The following is a 12,656-nucleotide window of genomic DNA, read 5'->3' on the forward strand; positions in this document are numbered from 1 at the left end:
AAGTACCATCAGCTTTTGCTACAACATCAGATTTCGTCTTTGCATATTGTATTCTCTAATAGACATATATGTGTGTCAGAAAATTATGTAACCAATCTATAGTACACCAAAAAAGCATATAACAGTAGTTATCATAAGACATAATTGAGCTAAAGAAGTTAATTCAGGAACTAAAAAAGCGACTCCAGGTATGAAACCCCAACCTCATATCTAGAAGCAACATTAATTTTGCTCAAGTAATCAACAGATGAACACAGCATGCGCATGCAAGAACCACAACAAATAGGTGGCCACATTGTATAGCATTATATGCACTTTGCTAAACCTCGTAACATACTAATATGTAAGTGCAAAGAGTAGCATTGCATTTAAAAGTAAACATTGAGAAAAATCACTCAAACCAGTTGTTTTACTCAATGAGGAAATGGACTGAGTAGCATGTATGATGTAACAATACCAAAGTATGCAAAACAATATCCATAAACATCTTAACCATTCTGCATGTGAATCATCAGTAGTTATGGTAGCACCCCATGCAAGAACAGAAAACAACTATTTTATGAGGACAAAACAACAAAATATAGATGGTAATATGTTTTGCAAAAGAACAAAAGACAACTAAAATATAGATGTTTGTATTTTGTCTTTTTGGTGTAACGTAATTAATGTACATCACATACACACTTCACTTGAGTTACTCAACTTTGTGGGCATTTGAGTTTTTCTCCTGCAACTATTTGCATGTGTTTGGGCTTTTCCCTGCAATTATTTGCACTTCTTGGGTGCCTATGGAGAGCAATAATTTTTAACCGTATTCATCAAAACAATTTTTAAAAAAACAGCAAGTAATGAGGTGACACCTAGAACTAGCATGGAAAAGCACTCTTAAACTCAAGTGAAGATGAGAAATATGCATCTAGTACACAATTGAAACTAAAGTCTAAAAGAAGTCTAATTTGCAAAGTCACAACTCCCATGATGCTAAAGCAGCATGTACATTTCAGAATATCTTCATTTGGATGATGACAAAAATAATTTTCCAGGTCGGAATATCTTTGGCAAGGATAATCTTAACCAATCTCTGAGACCAGGAGATACAGTTGTTTATTGAAACAATTAAATGTTCAAAGCAGATTGTGACTACAATTATCAGTTCTGACTCCATTCTTCCATCTATGGACCAATACATACATGAATAACATACATGCAAGTAGCACATATCGAGGATTGATGTCCTACATAGACATCTCACCTCCGGTCCATGGATATTACACTACAATGATAGAATGTGCTAAAAGGAACAAGGTCAATTAAAAATAAAAAGAGAACTTGTCTCAGAAAAGACATGTAACCTCACATAATCAATTGGGACTTAGCTAGGATACAACACAACAAAAGCAACTATATATATAATACTCAACTAGTTGGGAATAAGCCTTAGTTGTTGTTGTTACTCTTCCATTAATAGACCTGTAATGGGAGTTTCACTGGGGTTGGTAACACAAAATGGGTTGTCCGAACCCATCAAGTTTTCTACCTCAGGTGATCACATCATAAGTTCTAAATACACTTTGCAGAAACTGCAGAAAGATTTGCGAAGGCAGATCCAATTTGGTTGGACGGAGAATTCATGGGAGAGAAGGCAAACTATAATAATATATAGGTGCTATTAAATATAGAATCTTATGAGTCAACGCGGTTTTTATATATCCTCCATCTACCTCCAAATAATGAGACTAAAAACCGCTAACCTTGCCATTTGGTTATGCCGGATCTTAGCCTCATTCATTAGCCAACGAACTAACTAATGTACCCTTATCAGGCAATCATTCTAACATATCAAATATCTTGAATCAAAAGCGTTAAAATATCAAATATCTTGAATCAAAAAGCGTGATAGGTTTGGTGATTATCAGGAGTTCCTTAATCTGGTCAGAGACTTGTATGTCAGTATAGGATAATTGTAATATCCAAAGAGCATCTAGTTTTAGCCAAACTATCCTTTAAAAACAAATTATTTAAGTTATTAGAAACTTAAATAAAGCGAAAATGCAAAGGATTCTTGTAGCCAAATAATTTAGGATTGAGACAACATTCTTTGCTTGATAAATTTTGTGTAGTTGTTTGCTAGATTACGACAAACATGCTCCAAATCCTTTGAGAAGTAATGAGGGAACAACCAAGATAGCTTCAAATTGGACATAATCTTTGATTTTTATCATGCTATTCTAGTATATGCATACAACATGTATTGGGGTTATGAAAAGAAACCAATCCCAAGGAAGTTGCAATTGACTGTATGAATCATCATTGAACATATCTCTTCAATTAAGCTCATCTAGTAGTTTGCTAAAACAAAAAATGCCAAAAGCAGTTCAGTTCTTCTTTCCATATAGGGCAACTGGTTTGAAGACCTCAAAAACACTCATCCTTACTCCTAAGTCCTAACAGCTTTACTTCTGATATCCATCACATCCCCAAAGACAGACTATACTCTCTCTGTAACTCATTTATAATCCGTTCCAAGGAAATGACACATTTCTATACTTGGGAACAATCTACCTTTAACTTCTCATTCACTCTTGATAACAAATTCTTAGAGACACACAAATGATATGACATGTTTAAGACCACAAGTTTTAGAACTCTTATAGTGACACAAATGTTTTGGCATATTTAGGTCTATAAGTTTCAAAAGTTTCATTTTTTTCTTAAACTCCGTGTTGAGTTAAATTGTGTCACATAAATTCAAACGGAGGGAGTACAAAGTTTGACCATGAATAATAGCATTCTCTAATTAAGCATAGGTAAGATGCCTAAATGCTTGAGCAATCAATATGTTCTAGGATCATATAAATATGGTTATGATACCTTCCCTACTGATCATTAGTTTTTTCAAGAAAATAACATAAATAAATAATCAAAGCCACACTAGAATATTTAATTTTCTTTAGCTCCATCTATGGTCACAAACCATATCCATCCTCAAAGTCAGTATAAAGACGCAATGGTGGATTTGACTAAATTATGATAAAATCAACCAATATAAACCTACATATAGCTGACCCCCACTAGTTTGAGAGGTATAGTTGATGGATTGATAGTAAAGTTGATTATTTTTGTGCCAATGAATTAGAATTGCAGCAAACACATTGCAACAGTAACAAGCTAGAATCCAGTAACAAGCTACAATCCAGTACCATAGGCTTGTCGTAGAAAGGAAAACCCTGCATCTGGCGAAGTGCATTGCTAGCAGAAGAAACCTCCTCAAACACTACCCACGCCTGTCCTTTATGCTTTAGGGTTTTGAATGCTAAAACCTCAAGTATCTTACCAAACTGTGAGAACACAGCGTGCATCGATTTCTTCAGCTCTACAATTCAATCACCATCAATATACATAACACATTTTATACACAGTGAAACACGAAGATAATGTTCTGCGTAAACATGTACGGAGTACCTTCTAGCTTGATTTTTTCATTGAGGTTGTTGATGTAAATAGTCACATTCAGTGGAGTTTCGCCGCCGCTTGGGGCTGGATTCGGGTTCGTATTTTGGTTCGCTTCCGCCATGGCTCCTCGTCTACGCCTAGCTGAAACTTTCGCCGGTGAGGTAGAAACTTCAGTTGTCGTTAATTTCTCCAGAAATTTTTGGGAACGAATAGGGCTCTGATTTGGGCTTGGGCTAGATAAACAATTGGGCTTTGAGCCCCTTAACTCAATCCAATTGGAAGAAAAATCAGCCCATCTAATTAGGAAAAACTACAGAATATGGCAACATCAATATATATTTAAAACAAATAGCTATAGTTTATTTTTTTTTATGTTATATGGATATAACTATCCAATAAATAGCAAAGTTAATTATATACAAATAATCAGGAAAGTTATTAAATATTAAATAGGAAAATTATTATCACAAGGATAATTAATTATGTTTAGGCACATTTTATGTGATCAGTTTTTCAATTTTATCCTCATTAATACTTTCTCTTTCATCAATATTCCTATATCACATATTCTCAATATTTTCCTACCATATTCCTTCCAATTTAAGATCTTTTTGATGATTCTAGGAGCAATTTTTGTGATTTGAATTCATCGAGTATCTTTTAATTGATTTTTTTTCTCTTTTTTATGAAGATTAAATTGGTATCCATCTATATTTTCATCTATTTTTATAGGGGTTCAATTGAAGAATTATTTTATTTTTTCCATTGCAATGGTTATTTTTTGGTANGTAATTGAGAGATGGTATCAAAGTATCCGATCCAAAAATATACCGAGAGCTAGAAAAATGAATATTATTATTCGGGAGAATTTTAGTAGCTTAGTTGGTTGAATTTTGAATTATCGCCAATTAGACGTGATGTTGTTGATGTTTGAATTTTTGTTTAGCTGAAATTAAAGTTAAAAATCAAATTAAAGTATTACCGACTCAATTTTCTAGGACGGGTCATGAAAAAATTTTATGATATTTTTTTTTACTACGATAATAACAGAAAAAAAAACATTATGAACAGTACGGCCTAATAAAATTGGTGGAGTTACGTAACAGAAAACTCATTAATTTTTATTCAAATTATGTATTTATATTATTAAAAAAACTCAGTTAATATATATAAACAATCTATTCAAAACTCACTAAAAAAATTATAATTCAAAAATCAAAAATTAAAATTTCTGACTCCGCTACATAATAATAATAATAATAATAATAATAATAAGAGAATGGCAAACTAAAGATACGTTCAAAAGGAAACTAAATTATAAGAAAGAAAACCTATCTTTTCTCAACACGTATAATTAATCATTCTGGTGATGTGATCACCCATTATTACTAAATTAAAAGCTTATGGATAAGATCATTAGACCAAATCAAGTGTCAAATTCATGTGGGATTATCAAATAAGACACAAGTGGCGTTAAAATTTTTTTTTTACTTGTTTAATTTTCACCTGTTAAAGTGTATATCAAATGCATAAATAAGTTAAATATGACTTATAAATCAATTCAATTAACTTATAAGCTTAGTCAAACAACCTGAACAGTGCGTTTGTCGTTTGATATCACTAAATTACATACTAAGATATTTTTTTCTTTTTTGATTCCTTGTGGGAGTTATGTTTTGCTCCACATATTAGATATAAAAATAACATACACAAAAAATATGTATATTCTGTGAGCCTGAAATTTATTATTAATATATGGTAAGGACGAATGATAGGGAGAGCAAATTGAGTTTTTTTCCAGAAAAATAATGTTGTCTTTTGGTAGTCTAAAAGAGGCAAATTAAAGCTAGGATTTTTTTTTTGTGTGGGATTAATATTGAACACTGCATAATTAATGTAATAATAGGAATCTGCCTTTGCCACAGCTTTTTGGCTCCACAAAAAATTTTGTGTGTTCAAAAATAGGCCTTTAATTGTGTTGATAACAACTTCCACTTTTTATTCTTATTCTATAACCAGATACTGAGAGGAAACATTAAAAAAAAAAAACATAATTTTATATTATATCAAATTATGAGTTCTTTATAACAATAATTTACTATAACAGCTAAAAGTATTGGAACAGTTATAAAAAAAATTATAAATATAAAAAAAAATGAAGCAGACTATCAACCTTGTTTCTCTTTTTTTTCTTTTTTCTTTAGTATATTTTTTTCTATATGTGGAAGATAATATTTATGTCAGTTTGTACATATTTTGACTAATGCTATGAAGTGTCCACTATCTCTCCAGCACAATATATATCAGGTAAGTGCTAACTTTGTTAAGTATGATTTGAATATATATAGGGAAAAGATATAGATTTTCTTTGAACTTGTTTCGAAAAGTCAGTTACATATTTAAATTATTGTGATGACTTATTACACACTTTTACTACTTAAAGTAAATTTATTTACACACTGGAACGTGTAAGTAACACCACTCTCATATTATATGGTGTATTACACTCGCTACCACATTAAATTATGATGAATTATTTATTTTTAATCAAATATCTCGAATTGAGTTCATGAATGAAAAAAAATAAAAATAAAAAGTGTTTTCCTTTAATTGAACCTTATATAATCATGTGAATCCCACTAAATGGAGTCACAAAACGAATATTAAGCATCGATAAAAAATTTTTTGATTAAAATAAACAATTAATTGATTTAATAGCGTAAATCCAGAGGCACAACTAGGTACTCTGAATATGTTTGGTTCTTGCATAAAGAGAAGCAAGATGTCTTTTGGCTACCTCTGTCCTCTTTTTTTTTTTTTTTTNGGAGTAATTGAGAGATGGTATCAAAGTATCCGATCCAAAAATATACCGAGAGCTAGAAAAATGAATATTATTATTCGGGAGAATTTTAGTAGCTTAGTTGGTTGAATTTTGAATTATCGCCAATTAGACGTGATGTTGTTGATGTTTGAATTTTTGTTTAGCTGAAATTAAAGTTAAAAATCAAATTAAAGTATTACCGACTCAATTTTCTAGGACGGGTCATGAAAAAATTTTATGATATTTTTTTTTACTACGATAATAACAGAAAAAAAAACATTATGAACAGTACGGCCTAATAAAATTGGTGGAGTTACGTAACAGAAAACTCATTAATTTTTATTCAAATTATGTATTTATATTATTAAAAAAACTCAGTTAATATATATAAACAATCTATTCAAAACTCACTAAAAAAATTATAATTCAAAAATCAAAAATTAAAATTTCTGACTCCGCTACATAATAATAATAATAATAATAATAATAATAAGAGAATGGCAAACTAAAGATACGTTCAAAAGGAAACTAAATTATAAGAAAGAAAACCTATCTTTTCTCAACACGTATAATTAATCATTCTGGTGATGTGATCACCCATTATTACTAAATTAAAAGCTTATGGATAAGATCATTAGACCAAATCAAGTGTCAAATTCATGTGGGATTATCAAATAAGACACAAGTGGCGTTAAAATTTTTTTTTTACTTGTTTAATTTTCACCTGTTAAAGTGTATATCAAATGCATAAATAAGTTAAATATGACTTATAAATCAATTCAATTAACTTATAAGCTTAGTCAAACAACCTGAACAGTGCGTTTGTCGTTTGATATCACTAAATTACATACTAAGATATTTTTTTCTTTTTTGATTCCTTGTGGGAGTTATGTTTTGCTCCACATATTAGATATAAAAATAACATACACAAAAAATATGTATATTCTGTGAGCCTGAAATTTATTATTAATATATGGTAAGGACGAATGATAGGGAGAGCAAATTGAGTTTTTTTCCAGAAAAATAATGTTGTCTTTTGGTAGTCTAAAAGAGGCAAATTAAAGCTAGGATTTTTTTTTTGTGTGGGATTAATATTGAACACTGCATAATTAATGTAATAATAGGAATCTGCCTTTGCCACAGCTTTTTGGCTCCACAAAAAATTTTGTGTGTTCAAAAATAGGCCTTTAATTGTGTTGATAACAACTTCCACTTTTTATTCTTATTCTATAACCAGATACTGAGAGGAAACATTAAAAAAAAAAAACATAATTTTATATTATATCAAATTATGAGTTCTTTATAACAATAATTTACTATAACAGCTAAAAGTATTGGAACAGTTATAAAAAAAATTATAAATATAAAAAAAAATGAAGCAGACTATCAACCTTGTTTCTCTTTTTTTTCTTTTTTCTTTAGTATATTTTTTTCTATATGTGGAAGATAATATTTATGTCAGTTTGTACATATTTTGACTAATGCTATGAAGTGTCCACTATCTCTCCAGCACAATATATATCAGGTAAGTGCTAACTTTGTTAAGTATGATTTGAATATATATAGGGAAAAGATATAGATTTTCTTTGAACTTGTTTCGAAAAGTCAGTTACATATTTAAATTATTGTGATGACTTATTACACACTTTTACTACTTAAAGTAAATTTATTTACACACTGGAACGTGTAAGTAACACCACTCTCATATTATATGGTGTATTACACTCGCTACCACATTAAATTATGATGAATTATTTATTTTTAATCAAATATCTCGAATTGAGTTCATGAATGAAAAAAAATAAAAATAAAAAGTGTTTTCCTTTAATTGAACCTTATATAATCATGTGAATCCCACTAAATGGAGTCACAAAACGAATATTAAGCATCGATAAAAAATTTTTTGATTAAAATAAACAATTAATTGATTTAATAGCGTAAATCCAGAGGCACAACTAGGTACTCTGAATATGTTTGGTTCTTGCATAAAGAGAAGCAAGATGTCTTTTGGCTACCTCTGTCCTCTTTTTTTTTTTTTTTTCTAAAGGGGGTATTGTTTATTATTTAATGTTCGATATTCATATAGAATCTAGCTAATTCAAATTTTCATTGCTTAGGGTTTTATTTAAGCAAAAAACTACCATTTTTTTAAAACTTAAACATAAAAATTTTAATTGAGAATAAAACAACCTCATCCACCTCACCATATTCTTCGATGATTCTCCTTTCTTTGGTTATTGCAAGTTGTTGAAAGTGCATGTAAATAATTGGATACTTATGGGATCATATGCTTGCCGTCTTTTTACTTTTTTTCTCGCTTAAATATTACTCCCTCTCTTGTATAAGTTAATCATTTTATTAAAAATAGTTATTCCATATAAGTTATTCATTTTATTAAATCGAAAAATCAGTAATTTTTTTCTTTTATATTACCCTTATAATTGATTCTTTTTTAAAGTGTTTGTATTTGTTTATACTCTATGCTTTCTTATTTAAAAAATTACTATATTTTTATTTGTATAATTTAAATTCATAACATACGTCTAACTCCCCTTTTCTTTTCCTAAGGAAAGCATGAGAAAGATGCACAATTCACAAATTAGTAAAATTTCATGTAATCAACACATTCTTTTTTAAAAAATATTTCTCCATCTAGTTTTAGTAAAATTGCATTTTTGAGCTAATATACCTTATTTTATTAATTAGTGTTTTCGATTACAAATGACCCGTCAACTTTTATGATTAAATTAGAGTGAACAAGATTTAATTCACACTATATGAATGATTCAACTTTGCCCATATATATATTACGTATATAATTCAATTTTCTAAGTGACGTGTCGCTATTATATTATAACGTTAATATAATATTTCAAGAGTGGATGAATTGGCAAAACTATTATTAGACATATAATAAATATAATGTCTTGAAAAATGTAATAGTAAATAACTATAATTAATGATAAACATAAATTAAGAATTAAGTATAAATTATTCATTACTTTTATAAAATAAATCGATATTATTCAACATTTCAAAATAATATAGTGAATAATTATTATTGAACGGAGGAAGTATTAAAAAGTTGCTCCAATAAATAAATACATGTAAATTCAAATTTAATCGAGTTATAATATGAACATACAAACCAAAAAAGGTAGTCGATTTAACTAAGAAAAGGTATCGACCATGTGTCAACTAAGGAGAGGACCTTTGCGTGTAAATAGTGGCCCCAAATTAAACCCTAGTCCATGTTTGCCTTTTCCCTCCTCATTCTCCATCTCTATATATACTTCCCCATTCTCTCCTTCATTCCTCCTCCCTTATGTAACCCTAAATTCGCCGGAGAGAGAGAGTCGAAGCTACAGAATTTCAGTTCGCCGCTGCGGAAGCTCCATAACCAAATTCCTTCCGCCGTAGCGTTCTTATTCAGAAATTCTTTTGCTCCGTCTCCGATCCCGATCAATAGCAATGGCTCGTTCTTTCTCTAACTCTAAGATTCTCTCTGCTTTCGTCTCCGACTCCGTTTCTGCTTTTCTTAGCAGGTAATGATCAAAACTTCCATAATATGAATATAAACAGAAACGATTCAAATTTTGAAATCGGTGAACGTGAATATATAGCGCTGCATCCGTTGAGTTTTTCGGTGTAAATCTATATACTACTAAAATTTTCTCAGCTATATAAACATATATATTGCATCTTAGTCGAATTCTGTGCTGTGTTCATAGCATTATTATAAAATTATGCTTAACGTAAACAGGGGATTGGACTCTGTTTCTGTGTTTTCCTTAGCAGGTAATAACCGAAACATTCGTTTATTATCCCCTGGATAAAAGGCGTTAGGATCCAATTATCGAAATCGGCGAGCGTGATTGCCGCTGCACATGTTAAACTGTTTCTTTTTCAATATAATAGTATATTTTTACGTACTTAAGATTTTTTGTTCATAGCAAAAACAGAGGACTGTATCGGGGATTTGCTGTGATGTGAATTTTGTGTGTATGTACAGGCGTGGATATGCGGCGGCATCACAAGGTGCAGTCTCCGGTGTAGCGAAAGGAGGAGTGCCAAGGAGCAACGTGATGATGCAAAAAAGTGGAGAGGAATCCGTGAAGACTTCATGGGTGCCAGATCCAGTTACCGGTTACTACAGGCCGGAAGGACAAGCAAATGAGATTGACGCTGCTGAGCTCCGGAAGATGCTGTTGAAGAACAGATCTGGAAGCAACTGAAAAGCTTTGAAGCTGTGTCTTTGATCTCCGGTTACTCATCGGAGATCTTTGATCAACGAGAAAAAAGTTAAAGAGAATTTAGGGAAGACACTGTTTTATCAGCAGAAAAAAATAGCAGTGAAATTTACTCATGCTTTGTTTGCTTTAAATTTTAAGCTTATTGTTATATCTTTTCTTTTAGTAGTATCTTTTATTCATGCAAATGAAATAATTATAGTATTAGTATTAAATTTTCAGTTTTTAGATGTGTTTATTTTTTTATATCTTCAATTTCCAGTTGTTTTACGTATTCATTTTTGTTTCTTTTGGGACAATCTCATAATATTTGTTAACAATTAAAAACAACTTCTTTTTAATCAAACTAATATTTTAATCATATCTTAGTATTTTTAAGATTATTACCAATATTAATGAAATAAGTGATCAAATACCATATTAAGGTTAATTAAAAGCACAGTATTGAATACAACTAAATGGTTCAAAAGGGCGAAATGCATGAATCGAAAGAAATAACAAGATTCGAAAAGCAGGATTTTGCTTTAGAATTTTGTGTTTCTAAATAAATTAAAAATTTATATAATAGTAATAATATATAATATTAAAAATAACTCTTTGTATGACGATGATAGACGATATAATACATATAATGTGCTTTAAAGTTAAACATGTAATGTGTATTGGTAGGAATATTCATGTCATGTGTGATGTTTGAATTTTGAAGATAAAATATTATCTAAGGATTTATTAAATTTTATTTAGACATTAGAGAATATATTGTGAGTATTCAATCATATGATGGAATATTTTTTTTTAAAACGTTGAATTTTTTTAAAAGATATATATTCTTTAAGTGTTTATTAAGTATATAATAAATAAATTAATCATAAAGGTGAATAAATTAAGAGCATACCAAATAAAATATGTTGAATATATAACAAAGCGTTCCGTGTCTCAACTCTCATCTGTTTTCGCATGCAGTTTACTCATTGATTAGTTATAAACCAAATACTATTATGTTTTACATAAGGCTTTTTTTTTTATGTTCGATACATAAATAAAAAATATTTTTATATAATTATAGTAAATATAAAAAAAAAATAGAGTGAAAATAAGAGTGTTGAATAATGAGTTTGGAGCTAAAAGGGTAATTTTTTTCCTTTAAAAAACATAAATGGTATATCAATTTTTTTTTAAACCAAAACGGTAAAATCGTTACTGAGAGAGCGATATATTTTAACGCCGTATATGCTATTAAAAACTTTATTTAAAATTGCTGCTCCAGCAGCGATTTTGTCCAATTTTTGTTTTTTTTTATAAAATCGCTGCCTCAGCAGCATTATGCTAGAAAAAAAAATTAATCTTAACTCGCTGCTTCAGCAGCGTTTTTGCAAAAAAAAATAAAAATAAAAAATCTCCAACTTGAATTCGCTGGAATGGCAGCAATTTTCCAACTTCGTTTTTGCAAAATAAATGAAAATAAAAAATCTCCAACTTGAATTCGCTGCAATGGCAGCAATTTTCCAACTTTTAAAAAAAAAATTATCTTTGCTTTGGCAGCAATTTTCCTTAATGTTTAAAGAAAAAAAATGGATAAGGCAGCCGTTTACAAAAAAAAATTAATTTTTTTTTGACAAAATCGCTGTTCCAGCAGCGATTTTGAATGAAGGCTTTAACGGCATACTCGACATACGTTAAAAGATATCGCTCCCTAGCGAGCGATTTTCCCGTTTTGGTAAAAAAAAAATTGATATACAGTTTTTTTTTTTGAGAAAAAAATTGTCCTTTTGAATCCGGACTCGTTGAATAATGGTAGTGATGGAACTTGGAAGCTGAATTCGGACACATTGTACAAATACAATATCTTCAGGCAAAGGAACGTCAGTAAAAAAAATATATGTTGATATGCAAGGCTAGAAGCTATAACGAGGATGAGGTGGCATTGCGATGGACACAATTAATACATAACGTTACTTGTGAAATTTGTTTTTCTTCTTATTAGATAATATTTTTTAAAGAGCTTATTATAATAAAGAAAGTATTTTTCAAAAAAATTAACCCAATCAAAAATGAAAAAATTAGAATTTATTTTTCTTCTTATCGAAGACACCCTTAATCATACTTAAGTAAAACATATTTTTTAAATGTCA

At 29.7% G+C, this 12,656-nt stretch overlaps 2 protein-coding genes across 2 annotated transcripts; one reads left to right on the forward strand and one right to left on the reverse strand.

Annotated features, from left to right (window-relative positions):
• Positions 1-6: 6 nt before the first annotated feature.
• On the reverse strand, positions 7-9,672 carry LOC125852778 (U1 small nuclear ribonucleoprotein A-like; the record flags this gene model as incomplete). The annotated part of the gene is made up of 4 exons (XM_049532467.1): positions 9,641-9,672; positions 3,463-3,749; positions 3,201-3,373; positions 7-55 (listed from the first exon to the last, which is right to left on the reverse strand). Coding segments are annotated over exons 1-4 (541 nt in total), but the record flags the coding sequence as incomplete, so codon positions are not given.
• LOC125852777 (protein SENESCENCE-ASSOCIATED GENE 21, mitochondrial-like) lies at positions 9,544-10,754 on the forward strand. Its single transcript, XM_049532466.1, has 2 exons — positions 9,544-9,819; positions 10,287-10,754. The coding sequence occupies exons 1-2, from the start codon at positions 9,746-9,748 to the stop codon at positions 10,507-10,509; spliced, it is 297 nt and encodes a 98-aa protein (XP_049388423.1). The 5' UTR covers positions 9,544-9,745; the 3' UTR covers positions 10,510-10,754.
• Positions 10,755-12,656: the final 1,902 nt, after the last annotated feature.

Source organism: Solanum stenotomum, unplaced genomic scaffold (assembly GCF_019186545.1).
Source record: "Solanum stenotomum isolate F172 unplaced genomic scaffold, ASM1918654v1 scaffold5032, whole genome shotgun sequence".
Lineage (NCBI taxonomy): Eukaryota > Viridiplantae > Streptophyta > Magnoliopsida > Solanales > Solanaceae > Solanum > Solanum stenotomum.

Coding starts and splice junctions, on each gene's coding strand:
- LOC125852777 (XM_049532466.1), top strand. CDS start 9,746: ATGGCTCGTTCTTTCTCTAACTCTAAGATTCTCTCTGCTTTCGTCTCC. Junction 9,820..10,286: donor GTTTCTGCTTTTCTTAGCAG/GTAATGATCAAA, acceptor GTGTATGTACAG/GCGTGGATATGCGGCGGCAT.